This window comes from Nymphalis io, chromosome 29 (genome assembly GCF_905147045.1).
Source record: "Nymphalis io chromosome 29, ilAglIoxx1.1, whole genome shotgun sequence".
NCBI classification, from domain to species: domain Eukaryota; kingdom Metazoa; phylum Arthropoda; class Insecta; order Lepidoptera; family Nymphalidae; genus Nymphalis; species Nymphalis io.
In genome coordinates, this window is record NC_065916.1 from 5,415,216 (window position 1) to 5,438,704 (window position 23,489).

At 34.0% G+C, this 23,489-nt stretch overlaps 2 protein-coding genes and 1 long non-coding RNA gene across 5 annotated transcripts in view; 1 reads left to right on the forward strand and 2 right to left on the reverse strand.

The window, feature by feature from the left end:
- Window positions 1-591: 591 nt before the first annotated feature.
- Window positions 592-9,593, forward strand: LOC126779610 (aldo-keto reductase family 1 member B1-like). Of its 2 annotated transcripts, none has more exons than XM_050503757.1 (7): window positions 592-719; window positions 4,850-4,992; window positions 6,092-6,233; window positions 6,496-6,690; window positions 7,497-7,696; window positions 8,294-8,449; window positions 9,450-9,593. In XM_050503757.1, exons 1-7 carry the CDS (start codon window positions 645-647, stop codon window positions 9,493-9,495), a joined length of 957 nt encoding a protein of 318 aa, XP_050359714.1. In that variant the 5' UTR covers window positions 592-644; the 3' UTR covers window positions 9,496-9,593. The 2 variants fall into 2 exon arrangements, with proteins under 2 accessions (XP_050359714.1, XP_050359713.1); XM_050503756.1 differs by lacking the exon at window positions 592-719 and adding an exon at window positions 1,782-1,926.
- A 3,946-nt stretch (window positions 9,594-13,539) lies between these two features.
- The window catches only part of LOC126779720 (uncharacterized), a 71,420-nt gene continuing 61,470 nt past the window's right edge, over window positions 13,540-23,489 (reverse strand). The window contains exon 2 of the long non-coding RNA XR_007670388.1: window positions 13,540-15,856. This is a non-coding gene — a long non-coding RNA (uncharacterized LOC126779720). The remainder of the gene's footprint in view (window positions 15,857-23,489) is intronic.
- The window catches only part of LOC126779531 (glycerol-3-phosphate acyltransferase 4), a 29,611-nt gene continuing 19,661 nt past the window's right edge, over window positions 13,540-23,489 (reverse strand). The window contains exons 6-10 of one of the 2 annotated variants that reach the window (XM_050503593.1): window positions 21,774-22,007; window positions 19,340-19,455; window positions 18,817-18,957; window positions 17,478-17,687; window positions 13,540-16,606 (exon numbers count right to left, since the gene is read on the reverse strand). In XM_050503593.1, the coding sequence (XP_050359550.1) occupies window positions 16,519-16,606; window positions 17,478-17,687; window positions 18,817-18,957; window positions 19,340-19,455; window positions 21,774-22,007 (789 nt within the window). In that variant the 3' untranslated portion in view covers window positions 13,540-16,518. Of the gene's footprint in view, window positions 16,607-17,477; window positions 17,688-18,816; window positions 18,958-19,339; window positions 19,456-21,773; window positions 22,008-22,366; window positions 22,604-23,489 lie in introns of both variants that reach the window. The other variant, XM_050503592.1, reaches the window with a different exon arrangement.

Sequence of the window (23,489 nt, forward strand, 5' to 3'; positions counted from 1 at the left end):
TAATTAATTTTAATTTATGGCAAATCAATACTGTTATAGGGAGTTAAAAAGTTTATGAAGGTAGTCACATTCTTGTTATGTGCGCCAGGTGCTAAAACAATTACGTTTAAAAAAAGCACATTTATATTTTTTTATTAAAACTATTAAATTATTAAAACACAAAAACGTAGTTCGTTCCATACAGCCTAAAAATTTGAATTAGTGCTAATCTCTTCTTAATCACGGGCAGTGACGTGCTTTAAGAGAGGTCGTATGTGTCCAGCAATGGAACAACACTTGGTGGGGTATTGATGAAAAACATGAACTTTTTGGGATATACATAAACAATATTTTTGCAAAAACAACTTAAAAACAAAAACTAAAATTAAATACCGCTAAAATTTAATACCAGAAAAATATTTTCTTTTGCTTTGTTATACAAGATCTAATATAAAATTTTCAATTAAGCCCATCCTGACTTTTTTGTTCGATGCTTCTAATATTATAAAACCTAATGTTTTTTTAACTAGCAAACAAAGTCATACAATCCTACTATATTTAAAATATCGATAACGCAAAAGGTTAAGATAAGTCGATCGTAAATACGCGTTATATACGTTTATTAAGAGTCGGTGACAGACAACTTTTACGCGCTTCCTAACATAATGGCTACTAAAATTCCACTGGTCAAATTAGGCAACGGAAATACACTTCCCCAGATTGGAATTGGTACTTGGAAAGTAAGTTTTTTTTGCTTTTATAAGGCTTAAGATTAATAAAAAATGAAATATCTGTATTTTTTTTTACATGAAACATATGTTAAATAAAACAGAAATTAAAACAAAAAAAAGTAAAAAATGCTTTATTTTAGAAGCATGTACAAATCAAAGAGTAACGAATTGATACAGTTTTAAATCAACTTGATTAATATATTTTTTAATTAAAACTTATTTTAATTGGCACGTAAAAAAACTATACTCTAAATGCGTTAATTGCAAATGTGATAGTGTGAGCAGGTCATACAATGATTTTTTTTAAACATATTACTTGGTATACCAAGTTCTTGAAAAGGATTTAAGTATTTCTTTATTAATAATAATAATGTAGATATATTTAGAGCACAATAGCTTAAGAATTAGACTCGTTTGTATAGCCTAAGATAACTAATCTCACCTACTTATATTCTCCTAACCTATCTATAGATAGGTAAGAATAATATATTTATTAAGTTAAAGAAAATACATGTACACACATTTATTTATTTAAATATATTAAAATGTTTAGCATGAAAAATCTATGTTATATTAAAGGTATCATGAAAATAAATATTTTTTTTCTCTAAAATATCAAGTAAAAATAACCATAGAAGTTGGCAAGCTTCATGATTTGTCAGTCTGTTTATAGATAACTTTTCATTCAATAATGAAAAAATGTACATAATTTTGTTTCTATCATGTAATAAAATAAAATAAAAATATATTACGGCATAGCATTTTAAATCCTGCATTTTTTTCACATTCGCTATGACATAATTTTTTTTTTTTCAATAACTTATACTTCATATAGGATTTTTGTGCACCTAAAAAACAGGTACAAGAAGGCACCTATTTTGAATAGGGAAAGCAACTCAACCGTTTGTACTAACGCAATTATTAGCATCGTCGAATTTTACATTACAGAATTTTATTTAAACATCATTTATTTATGTGTTTCCTACATTTTACAAAATATTGTTTTGTAGAGATTTGAAGTTTTGACGTAACTTGGTACTTGGGATTAACAGGCAACACTTTAAGTTTTAGTAGAGACTTTAGTCACACATTTGCCGGTTGGTTGTTGCTTGCAAATAATTATCGTAATAAATCGTGTACCATGGCGTCAAAAGTACTTAAAATTGTATTAGCAAATGGATCCGAGTGCCCAATATTGGGCTTAGGAACTTGGAAGGTAATTATATTACATACACTTACAATAATAAATATGAATATTTTCTTATAAATATATTTGTTCTTGATACATCATACCACATCATCATAATACATTGGAATTTAATTTAAAAACTATTTTATTTTATAATCTAATTTGTTATTTAATCTCTCCTATAAATCTTAACCAGTGTTTAATTAATTAGGTATTATTAGTTGTTATTCACTTTTCTATGGAAATGTCAAATATTTTCGCAAAACAATAACAGATAACAACCAAATGTACGGTTAGTTTGGAAACAAATTCGTCATTCTACGTGTTACACTATTTTTATAAAAATCTACTGCTGGTATGGAAAAAAATAACAGAAGAGTACCTTTTTCTATACAAGCATCTTGACAAGAAATAAATAAGACCTACAATCTAAAACATAATATGTGCAATAGTTACAATGCATATATCAAATCATATTGCTATTATTATCATGTGCTATCACTGGTTTGGAATGTAATTTCTAGAGTGAATAGGCATCTTCTAGACAAGCGCGCTCCATCTTAGACTGATCATCACTTTCCATTAGATGTGATAACAGTCAAGCGCTAGCTTATATATTTAAAAAAAAAAAAACAAATTTGTATATATAACATACAATTAGTTCCTACACAAAATCCACCAATCATATAATATACATATATTCAAATAATGACATTATTTATAAGATAATAACCTACCAACCAAATCAAATGCTTTGTACATAGATTATAGTTACATACCATGTACAAACATAATTATGTATATATGTTAAGGCCAAGTGATGGTTTACAATGGAGTTGTTGATTGAATCAATCAAATATTCTGTACTGTACTGTAGACTAGACATTTGAAGTTTTGATCATTGATTGTTTTACACTTTGAAAATAATATTTGAAGATTTTTTTTTTGGGCAGAATAATGAGCATCTTGGGCTTATGTAGATGACAATTTTTTTTTCTATTGGTCATAAAATAAAATTACATTTTTAACTAATAATTTTGTATAATATTATAGTTGTTCGATCAGATTAAAATATACTATACTTTATCGGGTTGACAAATGCCTGTAAAACATAACAGGATACTGAGAAAATTAATTTTGTATGATGATTGATTTTAAACAAATTTTAGTAGGGGTAAAATAAATGTTATTTAAATGGGGGTAATGTAAATATTCAAATAAACTATTTTATTGAATGAAGTGCTTAATTATTTATACAGTGTGTGTATCTTTTTTTTAAATACAACTTGAAATATCTGCCTTAGCCCGCTTTACTATCGCGACGCGAATGGCGATAGCTTTGAACCGCAAGTGTATAATAGACTGTTCCATGCGCGAATTCCAGCTAAAGTTTACGGCCGATATTAATGGGCGAGTGTAGAGCCGGCTTTAGATGGGACAGACTTTAAAGTTTATTGTAGATCCTATTGATTCGCTACGATACACGGGCGTGGAGTGAAGTTTCACTGGTGGTAGGGCTTTGTGCAAGCTCGTCTGGGTAGGTACCACCCGCTCATCAGATATTCTACCACAAAACAGCAGTACTTGGTATTGTTGTGTTCCGATTTGAAGGGTGAGTAAGCCAGTGTAATGACAGGCACATTGGACATAACATCTTAGTTCCTAAGGATGTAAGCGCTGGTTAACATTTCTTACAATGCCAATGTCTATGGGCGTTGGAGACCACTTACAATCAGGTGGCCTATTTGCTCGCCCACCTACCTATTCTATTAAAAAAAAATAAAGAGTAACGTCTAAGTGCAGGAGTGGCATTATATATTTAAAAATATATATTAGTTTACCAATATCAACTATTTGATTGTGAAAATAATTATGGTGTGTGTAAAACCAGCTTTATTTAATGCTACAGATAACAATAAACACAAGGCCACACGTATGATATAATATATGCGATTTAATATGTTATCACTGGAGTGCCGTCAATTAAATAATGTTTTATCGAGTATTTCAAAACATATATCGTTTGAAGTGGTTTCATTATATTTCTCTTATCTAGAATACTTAACGGTTGTCTAGGTAGGTTGTTAAGATATCGACTGCCTCGTTGGCCTTGTGGCTATAAGGCCTCATATCCCGACGGTCTGGGTTCAAAACCCAGGTCGTGCCTGTAATAGTTAGTCAGTTTTTCTGTCAAAGATTTTCAGTAGCAGCCTGCAGTCTTTTGGAAGTGTGCGGTGCCGCGGAAAGCACGTAAAGCCGTTGGTCCTGCGCTTGAACTTATTCCGGTCGTGTCGGATTGCCGTCCCATCGGATTATAAGAGTTAGGGGAATAAAAAGTGCACCAGTGTTTGCGCACACGCTTGTGCACTATAATATCTGGTGTGCAGTTGGCTAATCTCTCTTGAGTATACCCGTCATGGCCGAAATCGGTCTGGAGGACATCATAATCATCTCGGTGCATAGAAATTGATATGGTAACATTGATATCACGTGACGTTCGAATTAAATAAGATAAATGACATTATTATTATTTAATTCATAATAGGTAGGTTGACTCACGAATGAGTCATCTGATGGCAAGTCGCCACCCATTGACAGTATTGCTAATGCGCCACCAACTTAGGGACCGAGAAGTTATGACCCTTTTGTAGTTACTCTGGCTCATTTGTCCAACAAACAGGAGCACAAAAATACGAATAGCGGTGCTTAACGGTAGAATAATGATGAGTGAATGGTATCCACCCAGATGCAAGAAGCACCTACCACCAAGTATTTGTAGCAAGTCGAGGATGTAAATAATAAACTCCTCTGGATATTTTGTTATAGAAGATTTTCCGAGATTAGTTCCCTGATGGCTAATGTCTGAAAAACTTGCTGTCCTTTTCATACCCACACACGAGATGGACAGCATTATCGATTCAATTCCAATAATATTAAAAACGAATTACAGTCGAAGCCTGGTGAGGTCACGCAAGCAGTGAAGGACGCGATCGACATCGGCTATCGACACATCGACTGCGCGTTCGTCTACGGGAATGAGAAGGAAGTAGGAGAGGCTATCACCGAGAAAATTGCTGAGGGAGTTATAAAGAGGTAGGTACAGCCTATTCCAAGCACGAGGAGTAAACCCAAATAAACAATTTTGACACCGATATCATTGGTCGAGATCTTGAATAATCTATGATATTCACTATGGATTCGCGAAAAAATGGCGCTTTCAATGTCCGCGAAGTTGTAATCGGAACTTCGAAAGTTAAATTAATGTTATAACTTAAGTGGCATTGTGTTGTATTATAAATAAAGGTAAATTAATCAAGAACTGTAGCAGTGCGTAATACAGCAGAAAAATTAGAAAATAGTATGTATTATATAAATCTAAGGTTTGTTTATCTTTACTCCTTCTTCGATTGGAATACATAGATTCATAATCCTCGTTGGTCCAGTGGCTTGATGTAAGGCCGCAGACCCGGAGGCCCTGGGTTTAATTCCCAAGACCAATAAAAAATTATTGGGTTTTTCTGTCAGAAATTTCTCAGTATCAGCCCGGAGTCTGGAAGTTGGAAGTGTGTACACTCCCGAGCCTCGGAAAGCTTGTAAAGCCGTTGGTCCTGCGTATGAACTCTTTCCGGTCGTGTCGGATTGCCGTCCCAACGGATTATGAGAGTTAGGGAATAGAGAGTGCACCTGTGTTTGCGCACACACTTGTGCACTATAAGAAAAATGTAAAATCCGTTCTTAGTTAGCGTCTACGTTGGGGAAGGAGTTACTCTGACAAATTTCAAGTCCATCGGGCGGATAGTTTAAGAGATCTCGTGATGAGTGATATTTCTGTTATATATATCACTCATTATATATTTATAAATGCGAAAGTAACTGTTCGTTTGTCGCTTACGCTTTCACTGCTGAACCACTGAACCGGTTCTGATGTGGATTGGAACAAGCTTCAACCTCAAAGAAAGCTAATCTTTATACCTAACACCTGGAATCTACCATTATATAAAGTTACAACAAAGTGGACAGTATAAAAACCTTCATTAAATATCTATATTGTACAACTTTCATGGTGATGGAGATCAGTTCATAATTCTATGAATCGCAAACATTAATATCTTAGGTTTCTATAAATAAAATTCTGTTAATGTCTTATTTTCAACACAATCTGGTAATCAAAGTCCACATTGCGTCTGAACAGGGAGGATCTCTTCGTGACGTCCAAGCTGTGGAACACATTCCACCGGCCGGACTTGGTGCGTGGTGCTCTGCTGCAGAGTTTGAAGAACCTCAATCTGAAATACTTGGACCTCTATCTCATTCACTGGCCGCAGGCGTACAAGGTATATACATGATTATTTTAATAATTGAAAAGCAGATTAAGATGTGCGTCAACTAGTAATGTTAATTGTCACTTATCACGTATTATATAACAAAATTTCCGCCGCTGTCTGTCTGTGTGACCGCGATAAACTCAAAAACTACCGAACAGATTTTCATACGGGTTTCACCAATAGACAGAGTGATTTCTGAGAAGGGTTTAAATGTATAATTCATAAAGTTTTTGTAAAAATATGACTAAATAAATATGCTTAATATTTTCAGGAGGAAGGTGAATTATTTCCCGCAGATGAATCGGGAAAGATCCAGTACTCCGATGTGGACTATGTCGACACTTGGAAGGCTCTGGAACCGCTAGCGAAAGAAGGCCTTGTTAAGAATTTGGGTATCTCCAACTTTAACTCGAAGCAGATCGAGAGGCTGCTAGAACATGCAACAATTAAACCTGTCATCAACCAGGTGAATGTGACATATTTGGCTTAAGGATATTATGAGCACAATGAGACAGTGAGTCAAATTAGTGAAACATAATTAGAGACAGCGTACAAAACGTTCATTTAACTAAAACATTAGTTAAATGAGCCCAAATTTATGAAATGAGACATTGGTAGAGATTTGTGCAGTCTAGTTTCCTATTAAAAGTAAAGTTATTTATAATATTAGGAGTCGAATATATGAAAATAAAAATCTTTTATTCAAGTTCGCTTTTAAACTATTTTGAATGGACGTATTACAGGATTAAAGCTTTTAAAATTCGCAATGTAAATTCTATTGAGTTAAACCAATAAAAATCCTAGTACAGTAACAGCCTGTGAATGTCACACTGCTGGGCCCCCTTTTTTTGAGAAGATGTGGAGCTTATTCCACCACGCTGCTCCAATGTGGGTCGATGGAATATACATGTGGCAGAATTTCAATGAAATTAGACACATACATGTTTCCTTGCGATGTTTTCCTTCAGCGTCAAGCACGACATGAATTATTAACACAAATTAAGCACTGAAAATGATGATGAAAATTCAGTGGTGCTTGCCCGGGCTTGAACTCACGATCATTGGTTAAGATTCACGCATTCTAACCACTCGTTAGAATGCGTGAGTTTTTAAAGCCGAGACATCATCTCGGCTTAAAAACCTAATAATTACATATTTTCTTAAATGAAATACATAGTCAAGTTGTGCACTCTAATACTTTATATGTTTGTTACAAATAATTATAATTTTCTTTTCTAACTTTATCAAATACAAATATAATTTTTATTCCAGGTGGAGTGTCACCCGTATCTGAATCAGACCCGTCTGCAGCAGTTCTGCGAAGCTCGCGGCATTAAGCTGACAGCATACTCGCCGCTGGGTTCCCCCGACAGACCCTGGGCGAAACCGGGCGACCCACAGCTGATGGATGATCCCAAGTTGAAGGAAATTGCTAGCAGGATCGGAAAGACCGTCGCGCAGGTGCTTATCAGGTTAGCTTGGCTGATGCTTATCCCCTTGTTCCCCAGGATATCAGTGTCAATGAGACAGCCCAGTCCTACATACCGATTTTTTAATTTATTTCTTTATACAAGGAGCACAAGTAGGTTCAAAAATTAATATAAATTTTAATAGTGTTGCAAGGATCAAAATATCCGTAAAGATTTCAGTTAAAAAATAAATTATAAGCAATAGTAATTCGTTTAAAATATTCGGTTATAAAATATGAATTGATTAAACTATAATATTACAATGAAAGTATATTTCTAATTTTAGATTTGAATAATTATTAATAGAAGAAAAATGACAGTTATCTTTAAGCAGATGAATTTACAACCAACTACATCAATAAAATAAAATGGTGTGAGTCCCAAAATAATCACGATGTGTAAACATATGAGCTCTATGTCTCACGCACACATTAACACGCTTACAATAACAAATCTTACAATGACGTCATCTGACGTTTGAAATCTTACCCTTACTCGTCTGACGCTCGAAGTCAGTTTGTTACCGTGTACCGAACGCTATGGTGACACAAATTATAATAATTGACATATTATAATAATTTACATAATGAATGTTTTCAGATATCAAATTGAACGTGGCAACATTGTAATTCCGAAATCAGTGAACAAGTCTCGTATCGCTTCGAATTTCGACGTGTTCGACTTCAAACTGTCTCCCGAGGACATTCAGCTCATCAATACATTCGACTGCAACGGGCGGTTCGTGCCGATGACAGCGTGAGTATATACAGTTAGAAGATTCCTTGGTCCATACAACAGAGTTGTTAAAAAAAAAGACGCGCGCTAATTTAAAACCGCCATTTTGTTTTGGAGTGTAAGTCAAAGTAATTAATTAATTATTGGCGCGACTTGTGATCTGTTGAATGTGTTCAATTGTCTTATTTGTATTTTTAATAGTAATCGAGTGAGTTATTTACATCAATTTTTATTATTTGGTGTTCTATTTTTAAAAAGACCAATTCGAGGTTTTAATGTAGTCAGTTTTCACTTCTGTATTCTAAATATATATATTTTTTTAATTTAAATAGGCAATCTGGTCAATGGACCACCTCATTGTAAGTGGTCACCACCGCCCATTTGATATTGTCGCTGTAAAACGTATTAACCATCCCTTACATTATCAATGTGCCAATAACCTAGAACTAAGAAGTCATGACCCTTGTGCCTGTTACATTGACTCGCTCACCCTTCAAGCTTAACAAAGCAATACCACATGTGTATTCCACCAACCCGCACTGGAGCAGCGTGGTGGAATAAGCTCCAAACCTCTCAAAAAGTGAGCGTAAGCCTTAGCGAAGCAGTGGGACATTTACAGGCTGTTAATGTATATAGGACTGAGCTGTCTGATTGACACTGATATCCTGGGAAAGAAGAGGATAGACATCAGCCAAGCTGGCAGTAGAATATCTGATGAATGGTCACCCAAGCGGGCTTGCACAAAGCCCTATCACCAAGTGTGAATATGCACTTACTATATTCAATAATATTTTATTACTTATTCGGGCTATAAAACTTCTTTTTCGTCGTGACACTCTTGTCAGAGCGGTCCTGGTCGCCATCAAGTATTATTATTATGAATTTTTGGGTGCAGATGTTATTCGCCTCACGAGCCTTCGCCATATGTTCCTATAAGTGGTGAGCCTGGTGCATTCGTGCAAAGGACCGTCAACAGTCGTTTTAAAAAAATAAAATATATAAAAACTATTTTTTTTTTCAGATCTCTCGGTCACAAACACCATCCATTTGAGAATGATGAGTTCTAAAAATATTAAAAGTTAATGATGTATGAAAATATATTATAATTATTGTTGAAGTGCTATAAGACACGAATTGTTATGTAATAAATGCTATTAATATTTTCGTTATTTGATTTATTAAAGCGATTTAAGTTTCTGCGTCAGGTGGGTTACCTTGTAAAATAATATCTTATTTATTATTTTAATATGACATACAAAAAATGTATCTAACAGTCCAGTCAAATAGAAATCGTACTAATATTGTGAAACAGAAGGTGGGCCAGGATAGCGAAAGAAGTGTTGGGTGGTTATAAACAATATTTATTTAAACAGGCAGAGTAACAACCATACATCGCTTTTTATACAAAAGTTAAATCATTATAATGTCGGTAGTTGTAAAAAACATATCACGAAGTTAAATAACATTAAAACAAAATTTATAATCAAATTAACTTCAATAAATATTAGGTTATTCTAAATTATATACGCGTTGGTCGTAGCGTTGAGTTAAACAATTGTCAGGAATTTAGAGTTAGGGCTCGTATGTGATCAAAGTTCAAATCTTCATGTGCATAATTTATATATCTAAACACTCTATCTCTGTCTCAATCGCGGTTTCACGGCCCTTTTGCCTATTCGTTTCTCTGTCTACGGTATTTTTATACTTATATTTTATGGCCACACTTTTACGGTCGCCGCTTAAACTATAAGAACTAAAACAAAATAGTATAATAATTTACCATATTAATGTAATTTGTTCAATAAATAGTTCACTTATAATATTAATTAAAAAAGGATTTTAAATAAAATACACTTTAGAGTCATCCATTTACTCCAGCACAAAATAAATCGTACAAAACTTCTGAAACACGCAATAAATTAACAAACAGACACAATTACTGTTGACTAAAGAAATTTAAACCCGTTCTACAATAATGACGAGGCCCTTAATACTAAAGTAATATGGACAACGCCGGCCGTGGGGTAGAGAGACGAGAGCGATCGCTATGGTGACAGTTGTTTGATTTATAAATGTAGTAATTATTATTTAAATAACATTAACTAAAATGCAATTTTTGTGAAGTGAAAGCGTCGACCAAAGACAATCGCGTTATACCTTGATTAAGTGCCAGGGCCGGCGCTAATAAAAGACTAAGAAAATAAAGTGAAATATATATACGTTAAAATAATGGTTATAAATATAAAAACCAACCTCAAAGTTTCACGTGCCCAAAGATGTTTTTTTTTATAGAATAGGAAGGCGGACGAGCATATGGGCCACCTGATGGTAAGTGGTCACAAATGCCCATAGACATTGGCATTGTAAGAAATGTTAATCATCGCTTACATCACCAATGCGCCACCAACCTTGGGAACTAAGATGTTATGTCCCTTGTGCCTGTAATTACACTGACTCACTCACCCTTCAATCCGGAACACAACAATACCAAGTACTGCTGTTTCGCCGTAGAATAACTGATGAGTGGGTGGTATCTACCCTAATAAAATCAATCGTACTTAAATCCAAATGAGCAATGTTTTAATTTCATTTGTTAGAATATTACATTAAATATAAACGTTACCTAGCGCCTGTTTACTTAAAAACTAATTCTATCTCTTTCATTATTAATTTGACATTCGAAAAAAGCATTGTTTAAATAATTACCCGCTAAATAACGTTTATAAAGTTCTACAGATTATAAATAATAATTAGGAAATCACAGGGACTTGTATAAGATTATGCTATAATCACGTTGGTTAAACAAACTAGAGTAATAATTGGTAGATTGCATGACAGTAGTCAAAGACGCTATCACCATCCAATGAGCGTGCGTTATTTCAAAGTAAAACTGACATATTGTTTCAAAAGGCGGCAAAACTTGTACTAAAAAAAATAAGTAATTCTTAAATCAACGTTAACTATTTAAGTGGAGTAATTGTTTAAAAAAAAAAAACAATTTTAGTATTTAAATACGGAAATGTATATTTATTCGTTTTTGTAAAAATATAGGCATTGAGCATTTTTTCTAGTTCATTATTTTTTATTCTTATAAAATAATATACTAAGCACCTCTAGCCCAATTAAGATGACGTATATTGGCTATGCTGCTGTCACATATGTGACATATATCTCACTAGTGTGGGAGCACACTAAGCTTTTTTACCAACCGCATCTATTTGATTATGTATTTTTGTTGATAAAAAATTAGTACCTACTAAATTGCGGCAGAGTTTAGGCCTAATTTTAGCATGACCAACATCTTAAGCCCCTTCAAATTCTAACCTGATGGAATCTATTACGAAATCAATAAAAAAAATATCAAAGGAATAAAAAAAACACTTATTATAATGTAATAAATAAATAAATTAACTTAGGCTCACTAAGTGCAGTCTAGCTTTCTACCTCGACCTCGTTGGTTCTTATAAACCGAATCAACACTTGCAACTTTTTAAAAATTTAAAATTGACCCAAATATATTTTTTTAATCAAATATACTTATTATTAATTTGCGATAGAATAGAAAAAAAACTTTATTACACTTATTTAGTATATGTAAGTACTAGTACTTTACCAGCGGTTTCGCTCGCGTCATAATTCAGAATTGTTTCATTAGAAACATACTTCTTTATTTTAAAATGAATAATTTTCATAGAAAATTTCATCACCTTAATAACTACGTTAGGTTAGGTTAGGTTAATGTTTAAAAAATCTTTCCTTAGTGCTAACCAATAGAGTAAACGGAACCCGTATACAAATTTTCACGGTGCTAGTCCCCCAGTGGTTTGGGCTGTGCATTGATGTCAGCTATTTTTTATAAATATAGGGCATAGATTATACACGCCAGAAAAGGAAAAAAAATCGAGTTATTTGACGTTGTCAAAATATGGATCAATCTACGAGCTTAGTTGTACAGCCAAGAAGGAGGGGTCAATATTATTTGGTTAGAACACTGTGTTTTACGTCTGAATTAAGGTTGTATTGTAAGTCTAATTTTTTTTTATTCAGCACTAATACCCTAATGTGATTTTGTTTATTTGTTACGTTTTCACGCCTAAACCAATAAACCGATTATAAAAATCCTTTCATTTATGGAAAGCTGCATTATTAGCGAGTTTGTCCCCGTATTCCAACGGGAACGAGAACTACGCGAGTGAAACCGCGGGCAAAACTCTAGTAAACATTATAAATGCGAAATGTGATTTTCTTTGTTACGCTTTCACGCCTTAACTACAGAACTGATCATCATGAAATTTTGCATGTCAGGGGTACAGAGGAGGACATAGGATACCTAAGACCCGCTCTCCCTCTCATACGCGGGCGGAAACTAGTACAACAAAGGTATACTCCACACTTGGTTCTGACAGTTTGAAGAAATCCGAGCTATCAACTTTCAGCTCAACTGACGAGCACACCACCGCCCTTGCGAAATATTAATAAGGATTTTTATTTATTTCGATATTTAAGAAACAATTAATTTCCACAAATATTGTTTCGATACAAAAAACTGTGCAATGTGCACACAAGTTAATTTGTTGGAATAGAATACCAGCAAAAACAAATAATATATCACATAAAAAAAACAATAAGTGCTTTCAGCTCTATCGGTTGTGTGGAACTGGTTTAAAATTCAATTGAAAGTGTAGGTCACACTTACTAATTGAAGAATCATTATCACTTCAAACCTTATCCTTATTAATACTCAATTAAAACGATAGCAATGTCATCATTAATTCATTCCTACTGGTGGTAGGGCTTTGTGCAAGCTCGTCTGGGTAGGTACCACCCACTCATCAGATATTCTACCGCAAAACAGCAATACTTGATATTGTTGTGTTCCGGTTTGAAGGGTGAGTGAGCCAGTGTAATTACAGGCACAAGGGACATAAAATCTTAGTTCCCAAGGTTGGTGGCGCATTGGATATGTAAGCGATGGTTGACATTTCTTACAATGCCAATGTCTAAGAGCGTTGGTGACCACTTACCATCAGGTGGCCCATATGCTCGTCCGCCTTCCTTTTCTATAAAAAAAAAAAAAAAATTAATTGTTAATATAATTCAAACAAAATAAAATCGTTTATCATTTGTAATATAAATTAATTTTACAATAAATTATTACAATTAATCGTTAAAATACAGACATACAAAACATTCTTAAATCACAACAGTTATCACCGACATTACGATTATTACATTTACTCCATTACACATTTGTAATTATTACAATTACACGAAAGTTCATTTACAATTATATAATTGTAAAAACGCAATTACATCATTGCGTTTTTACAATTAAACAATTGCAATTACATAAACGCATTAAATGCTTATGTTATATAATAATAATTGTAACATATTTTATAAATATGTTATAGCTACTTGCTAACGACCAGTTTTATTTGTCAATATTAATACGCCAATTTCATTCTTTACAACCGTTAAGACGAGATTAAAATATTTTAAGTATTTTTGCGTTAACCTAAATAAAATACGGCAACATTTGTGATTTTATTTTAAACGATTCTAAATGTTTGACAAATAACGTCTGACAGGGGAAAATCGTTCCATATCAATTAATATCATCTGATAAGCAATCAATTCGCAACAGTTGTTCTAACATAAATGTTATTATCAGGCTTGGACAAATATAATCTGATTAACGATTACGATTAAAATATTTAAAATTTAATCACGATTACATTATAACGAATGTAATAAAAAAAAGTAGAGTGAGCGAGTCAAACTCCGCGCGACCTCTTCATAATCAAAGTTAATCTGTAATCGTGATTGATGATTACATATTGTAATCGTTAATCGTTATACTGATTACATTATGCCCAAGTCTGGTTATTATTAAATCATTCGATTATCAAATGATATTGTATGAAGTTAATTATCTATGAGACATTAAATTTTAGTCACGTTATTTATCAAACGATAGGACGCCATTTTAAAACACAGATATACCAAAACTAAGCAAGAAGATCAGTTGTTTTATTAAAAGAAAACTGTGATTTAAAATCTGTGTATGAATTTGTGTTTTAAGTATATTTGATACAATATAATATTATATAAATAAGACTGCAGTCAGACATTTGCGTGTAATCGACCACGAGACTTAAGTTTAATAACATTAAATGATTAAACTATCGAAAGATTGGCGTCACAATCGACGTTATACAAACAAGTTACATAGATGTTTGTTATTATATATTTAAGAATAAGCTTTAAATACACCAATTTATATACAAATTGTGATTACATAAACGATACATTTGGAATTATCCACTATTAACTCTAAAGGTATTAAACGCTTGTCCGAGCGAGGTTGGACCGATTAGAGTTGCGTCACAATTACGCAACCGAGACATAAGTGTGATCGCAGCGTTACACACATATATATACTCCAAACTAATATATTTTTTTATATTTAAATGCTATGTATAACGAAATAAATAGCTACCGATATGAATAAAATTCTGAAAGAAATAGTGCCGATATCAAAGGGCTTTTTTTAGATCCCCTTTCCCCTTTAGAAAACACGATTAAGATCAGTTCACGATCGAATGAATGAATGATTGAATGACAGCTTATTTTAATTGATAAATCGCTTTGGGCATCATACCTATGGGGTTTTCATTACAATTCCGATATGTTAATATTTTCGATGAGTTTAAAATTAAGTATTCGCTATTTAAAAAAACAATCGGGCACTTTGGACAGTTTAATTAAAAAATGTTTACTTCTCTTGCTGTTCGATTGAAAACATGTATGATTCGTTTCATAGCACAATAATAGGATGATTTTCCAAAACAAAAAAAACGAGTGCTCATATCGACTGTATAGTTCGATTTACAATTTTGATAATATTTAGTTTCTCTATTATAATTGATACAAAATGTAAACAAAGAACAACGTTCAAAAACTTTTATAATTGACAAACGTTTCCCGTTACACACTGTAACAAATCGATATACATACATGCTTTTATAATCTGTAATCCTACGGTTAATACAAAAAAAAAAAAACAATCTATAAGAAAGTAAGATTCGATGTAATGCATCAATATATCCTAATATTATAAATGCTAAATTCTGTTTGTCTGTTACGCTTTCACTGCTAAACTACTGAACCGAATTTGATGAAATTTCTTATGAAGCAAATTTAAGCCCCGAGAAAGGACATAGGCTATGTATATAGCTATATAATTTAATTATGTGATTTTTTTTAAATACATAAGCAAATAATGTGTATTACCTAAGATTAAATAGATGATTATGATATATTTGAAATGGTTGAAACAGTAACTGATTTTCTTGCCGGTTTTTAAATCTACATTACGAACCGGTTTTTTTATAGTATAGGTTTACGGACGAGCATATGGGCCACCTGATGGTGAGTCACCAACGCCCATAGACATTGGCATTGTAAGAAATGTTAACCATCGCTTACATCGCCAATGCGCCACCAACCTTGGGAACTAAGATGTTATGTCCCTTATGCCTGAAATTACACTGGCTCGCTCACCCTTCAAACCGGAACACAACAATAACAACTGTTGTTTTGCGGCTTTCTTGTAAAACCGTCAAAACTGTATAAGCCTACTTAAATAATGTGTATTTTGATTTCAACCCCCAACCCCTTAACAATACGACCCGACAACAGGAACAATTATTCCAAAAATACAACTTTCAATCTTTACGTTTACAATTCGTACAGATTACACAAAAGACATCCGAAAGTTTACAAAAATCTTCATCTAAACGGCTCACTACAAATGTTTCGCGGGTGATTTGTGAAACAATGCCGTCCCTTTCTTTCGTATGTCGTAACGAAGGTGACAGAAAGAGAGGTCAAATGTTTAACAAAACACTAAAGTGTTTAAAAGTGAATTAATTACAAGGATTTAAAAAAAAAAATTTAACCGATTTTTCTTTTATATACAAATGCTTTGACGATATATATTGCCGTTCTCTTCTAACTCGCTACGTTGAAGTGAGACAGAGACAAGACTCATCCCGAAGTCGACACTTACTAATAACTCCTCGTTCTTACTCCCCTTTTAATCGTTTGCTGAACTCTTCCTGTTGTAACTCTCGCCATTCCTTCTTAGCTTTCATGCGTTTTAATTGACCGTCCCTAGAAAAAAAATAATAAATTTTATTTACTTTTTAAGCATTATATAATAATAATGATAAAATATATGGTAAAGTAAATAATATATATATATAAACCTAACAAAGTAAATAACATAAAATATACTTTAGAGTAGTAGAATTTAAAAGACATTATTTAATACCCCCCCCCCCCCTATCAGGTAATATATGTCTTTTTCTGTACCCCTGATAAGTTGCATGCAAAATTTCACGACGATCAGTTAAGTAGTTAAGACGTGAAAGCTTAACAAACAAACTCACTTTCTCATTTATAATATTAGTAAGTAAGTAAAGATTTTGAATCGTCATATAACAATATTGAGTTAAATGCGAAAGTACTTCCGAATGCAGATTCCACCGGGAAAAGCGGGTAAGAGCAGATAAATTTCTTAAATAATAAACTTATGTATAGATAATTAAAAAGCCGAGACGGCCCAGTGGTAAGAACGCGTGAATCTTAACCGATGATCGTGGGTTCAAACCCGGGCAAGCTCCACTGAATTTTTATGTGCTTAATTTGCGATTATAATTCATCTCGTGCTTTACGGTGAAGGAAAACATCGTGAGGAAACCTGCTTGTGTCGAATTTCACTGAAATTCTGCCACATGTGTATTCCACCAACCCGCATTGGAGCAGCGTGGTGGAGTAAGCTTCAAACCTTCTCCTCAAAAAGGGAGAGGAGCCTCGCAGTGGGACATTCACAGGCTGTTATTTACTTACTTACTAGGTAATTAAATTTTCGATCTATAAAACAAACTTAGAGATTAATTAGATTAGAGAGAGAAAAAGAATATTGTTTCGCAATGTGAGCACAGGTGAGCTTGAAGATAACATAGATGGATGAGCCAGTCACCACATGAGGTCGACGAGCCCCCCGCGGCGCGCGATGACGGCCTTGACGCGGTTGGCGAAGTCCACGGCGTTCTCGTCCTGCTCGCGGTGCATGGCGGGCAGGTACCACACGTCGCACACGATGGCCCACGACGTCATCATGTTCAGCAGGTAGTGCAGCATCCCGTAGCGGGAGCTGTTCCAGAACGCGTCGCCGAAGCGCGGGTCGTACCTGAAAAGATCTTTTTTTTAATTTTTTCTGGAGCAGATGGTGTTTTACTTCTGGGGCCGATTATGTTTTAATTTTCGGGGCTGATTATGTCAAATGTTACTGAATATTACTCGTCATCGATGGTGACGTCGATACTGTAAAGTAGAAGTATCAAACTCAACAATATTTTATACAGCAACAATATTTTATTAAAAAAGTAAAATCTGAGGCCTTGATAGCCCAGTGGTTAGAACACCAATCTTACCCAAAGATTATGTGTTCACGACTAAGTTTAATTAATCGACTGGTAACCATCGTGAGGGTTCCACCCACGTGTATACTTGGTTATCCACCAACCACGTGGGTGGAATCACACAGCTTAACTCCAAACCTGTCTCTCTTTTTGGGATATCGGAATTGTCATTTACAATAAATATAATAAGCGATCACCATCTTTCTAATTATTATAAGCTTATTATAAGCTATCAAATGTTAAATTTTGTCCTTAGATACACAACTTGATATAGTAGATGGTAGGGTTTTGTGCAAGCCCGCCTGGGTAAGTACCACCACTTATCAAATATTCTACTGCCAAACAGCAAAAAAAGCCGAGATGGCCTAGTGGTTAGACGCGTGAAACAGATGATCGTGGTTTTAAACCCGGGCAAGCACCACTGAATTTTTATGTGCTTAATTTGTGTTTATAATTCATCACGTGCTTGACGGTGAAAGAAAACATCGTGAGGAATTCTGCATGTGTCTAATTTCATTGAAATTCTGCCACATGTGTATTCTACCAAACCGCATTGGAGCAGTGTGGTGGAATAAACTCCAAAAATTCTTCTTAAAAGGGAGAGGAGGCCTTAGCCCAACAGTGGGACATTAACAGGCTGTTACTATTATACTATAAAAAGTAATATATAGTATTGTTGCGTTCCGGTTTGAAGGTTAAGAGAGTCAGTGTAACTTCAGGCACAAGGCTCAACTTCGTTCCCAAAGTCGTTGGCGCATTGGCGTTGTAAGGAACGGTTAATACTTCTTACATCGAAAATGACTATAAGCGGTGATGACCACTTAATTTCTGGTGGCCCATTGCCCGTCCGCTTACCTTTAACATAAAAATATATATATATATAAATTCGTGTCGTACTTGATGGCGACCGGGTATATCGTGCCGCCGACTTCGAAGCTACCCTTCTTGAACTGCATCACGGATGTGTTGTTGATGCAAGTACCCTCGGGGAAGATCAGAATCGGTGGATTGTTGGCTACCGATATATGTTCTTTTAATCTGTTGAAATCGACTTCATATTAATATTATTTATGTATAATAACCTTATAAATTAAACGAATGAAGTTTTTAATAATAAATAATACATAGGAAAAGCAAAAAAAAAACACAAATTAATTAAGTATATTAAATAATGAATGACAGATTAAATAATGAAACAAATTTGAATACAATTCACGAATTCCATACAATTAAATACAATTTACAAATGATTGAATTTCTTATTTCTTTTTTTTTTGATGGATTGTTTTGTGTATATTAATCCGTAAAAATATAGCCAAGATGGTACCAGCCAGTGCTAGAAGCATGTACAGATGGCAAGTTCGAACTTGGAAATAATAATAATAAATTCATATACATAAACAAAAATATTTATACCAACCTTCTCGCTACGGCATGTCTATCTTTGACCTCAGATCGTTCGAACCAGATATGGGGCGAAGCCCGAGCCAGGGCCCTCTGTAAGAGCCCTAGAAAACCATTATGTCGCTGACCAATCTGAAAACATTGTCAATTCAAACAATTTCAAAGTTCGTTAAAACAATAAAATTGAAAACTACATTTCCTACACATAAATGTTTATCGTTATGTTACAGCTTCATGTATTTTACGACCGAAAGACAAACGATGACGTCACGACAACTATTACTAGTTTATAGCAAACAGTTACTTCAAAACAATTTAAATAGAAAATATGATCTATACAAATTTTAAACCTGAATAAGTTATCTAAAAACAAAACAACATCGAAGTTATTGATTTTATATATTATTTCTATATACATATATAAAAATCGATGTTGTATATCAAATTGAAACCGATTGACCAACATTATAAATTGCCCCATTTATATTTTTAGATGTAGGTTTCTACCATAACATACTACCAACTTTGTCTTCGTCACTGGACGGCGCTGCAACACATTAACTTCTACACTATTCATTAAATCGCTATGACATAGCTACATAATCAAAATCGACAATGCACGCGTGTTTTAGATAGTATATTATATTATTATGTAAGAGCTAGAAGCTAGAAGGCTTTCGAGTTGGTTTTTTTCGTCTGTACGTTTTTAAATTTATTTTTTGTATTACATGTATATATTTTTTATGATCCGTTGCTAATTAAAATTATTTGATTCTAAAAAGTTCATAACGGTCGCCTTAAATCAGATGCATCGCGGTTTCGAATCATGACACACTTTTGTTGAAGACATATTAATAACTTTCAAGTACAGGCATGGAATAAACCAAGATCATTCATAATAAAGCTAATATCTTCTACAAATCAATATTGTTCAATAGTTTTTGAGATTAGCTGTAACATAAAAATAAATCATCTGATTATTACTTTATCTAGTATCGATATTTTAACAACATTTAGCCCCTGATGGTTATGTCTATACTTTACAATATTATGCCCCTGATGGTTACGTTTATACTTTACAATATTATGCCCCTGATGGTTACGTTTATACTTTACAACATTATGCCCCTGATGGTTTAATTCGATGTTACGATGATTTCGTGAGGGTGAATAAGTGCCCCGTGATTAATTATGCACATGCATATCCCTCGAAAAGCAGTTATATAATAACCAATATTATAATTGACATCACAAGATCCCGTCATACAGTTTGAACAACTTACCACTTAAACTTATATTCAATTAAGCGATAACCTAATTAAGAACATATCTTGAATGCTATAAGACAATCACGGTTACAAGGGTTTATCGCATTGATTTGCAATTAATTAACTTAACTAATTATGACACCAAAACACAGTCTAATTAAGAAATTTTGTTTATTTCTAACAGTGCAATTCTGTAAGATTATTATTAGTAAAAACCTGTGAAAGTCCCACTGCTGGGCTAAGGCCTCTTTATGAGAAGGTTTGAAGCATATACTGCCAGTGCGCCACCAAAATTAGGAACTAAGATGTTATGTCCCTCGTACCTGCAATTACACTAGCTTACTCACCCTTCAAACCGGAACACAACAATACCAAGAATTGCTGTATGGCGGTATTTTTTTATTGAATATGTAGGCGGACGAGCACATGGGCAACCTGATGATACGTAGTCACCAAGGCCCATAAACATTGGCATTGTAAGAAATGTTAACCATCGCTTACATCACCAATGCGCCACCAACCTTTGGAAATAAGATGTTATGTCCCTTGTGCCTGTTCACACTGGCTCACTCACCCTTCAAACCGGAACATAGCAATACTAAGAATTGCTCTTTGGCGTTAGAATTTGTGATAAGTGACGTACATATCCAGACGGGCTTGTACTTAACCCTATCACCAAGTCAATGTATATGAATGAACTTAAAACGATTCTTGCGTTTGAGATGATATAACTAAGAAGAAATATCCATGTAATCTACATTTGCGTTTAAACTTAACTATGTTAAACAGTAGTGGCGCTCATATATATATTAATATTATGAAAATTAAAGGAACCCTGTCTGTGTGTCAGGCTTTCTGGGCAAAACTACTAAGCAGATTTTGTTGAAATTTAGTATGAAGCAAGTTAAAACCCCAAGGAAAGACATAGGTTACTTTCTTCTACCTAACGCCTACCCAATCCCCCCAACCGAAACGTAATTGATATAATGAAATAGCTGTTCCATGCGGTTTTATCCACGTTAAACGGTTAAACGTGACTGCTCTGCTCTGTCCCCATGTTTTTGCATATTTTATCCAAATCAGACTGCAAGATGAAATTAGCGCAAACAAACAAAACTCTTCAGCTATGTATATATGGACGCCACTGCTGTTTATTTAACTTAAATATATACACAGACTCACCAACGAATAACAGCTGTCACACATCAATACCAAAACATCGATGGGGCTCGTATGGTTCGCGACGCATATACCGCTACAGGGTTTATGATCACTATTGTGATACGTTATCACGGCTGATATGCAGCGTGATAGAAAATTGAAGCAGACGACCGACAGCGCGTTGTTGACACGCTGCTTGAGTTTACCGTCCGGTAGTGTACCAACGCACGCTGTGCATACGATCAACCACCACACCTATGATTGATGGATATGGCTTATGATATTAAGTCGAACTTGAAATGGGGCTTTTCGTGATATGAGGTTAAACTTGATATGGGGCATATATGTAGTTAGTTATTGAGAATTGTTAACAATACATACAGTTCCTGTCTGTCTCGCTGTTATTTCCTTATTTATGACAATACAATATATTTTTTTATTATATTATCGTATATATATATATATATATATATATATATATATATATATAATACGGTAAAATAATTCAAGTTCGACTTCAAATCACAAGTAAACTTAAAAACTAACATGTATAAATTAACAAACACATAAGCACATCAACCCCAGGCTGGCAACACTGAGAAAATTTGTACTACCAAGGAGAAACAGCTGTTGACACTCAAAACGCCGACGTCAATCGGACTAGTGTGGTTGGCAACACAGAAACCATTCGACCTCGGCATGTACTGCGTATCGTGGAAGTTGGTAACACACGACATGCTTCGCATTAGCGTCCGTATCGCGATTTTATACGCCACGGCGCCGAGGAACCGACGAAATCGGCTGTCTGGCAACACTCCGATGAGCGTCATTGACGTTATCATCGAGAATACCTGATGTTGCCGTGTTATTATATTATTCTAGGTTATTTTAGCACAGCGGGGTTGAAATTATTATTAATTATAAGCAAATTATAACTTACAATTAATAATTAGAGAAAATTAAAAAGTATACACATTTAAGAAAATCTTAAATAGAAAAAAAATAAACTCTAATTTGATTAATTATAAATAAATTAATTGTTAACAAAATGATTTGAAACGGAGTTTAAAACACAGTTTCATTTGGCAGAATAACTTGATTCTATAGCCTATTAAAATCACAGGAGGAGTAAAGACAAATAAACAAATTTGACATTGAAACGACGCAATATCATTGGTCGAGATCTAGAAAATTCTATGGTATTATTGATACACAAAATAAAATTTTGAATGTCGAATTCCTTATTAGAACTTTGAAAATAGAATCAATGTTGATATGAGCAATTAATTTGAATAGTATAAACAATAACTGTAGTGAATAATTTTTTTTTTATATAGAATAGGAAGGTGGACGAGCATATGGGCCACCTGATGGTAAGTGGTCACCAAACGCGCTTAGACATTGGCGTTGTAAGAAATGTCAACCATCGCTGTCCCTTGTGCCTGTAATTACACTGACTCACTCACCCTTCAAACCGGAACACAACAATATCAAGTACTGCTGTTTTGCGGTAGAATATCTGATGAGTGGGTGGTACCTACCCAGACGAGCTTGCACAAAGCCCTACCACCAGTAAATATATGTATATAAATACAGCAGAGCTGTTAGCGAATCGCATGGAACATGTAAAACTAAGGATTATCTTTACTCCTTCGATTTTAATAAACCAAAAAATAATCGTGGGTTTCCTAACCACATATATCAAGTAGTCATTTATTGTCTTTTCCACAGACAAAA

Bases quoted from the DNA above. Each gene is read 5' to 3' on its own strand.
- LOC126779610 (XM_050503757.1), top strand. From the start codon at position 645: ATGGCTACTAAAATTCCACTGGTCAAATTAGGCAACGGAAATACACTT. The intron at 6,234-6,495 runs GTATATACATGA...TAATATTTTCAG, and splicing joins ACTGGCCGCAGGCGTACAAG to GAGGAAGGTGAATTATTTCC. The intron at 7,697-8,293 runs GTTAGCTTGGCT...GAATGTTTTCAG, and splicing joins GTCGCGCAGGTGCTTATCAG to ATATCAAATTGAACGTGGCA.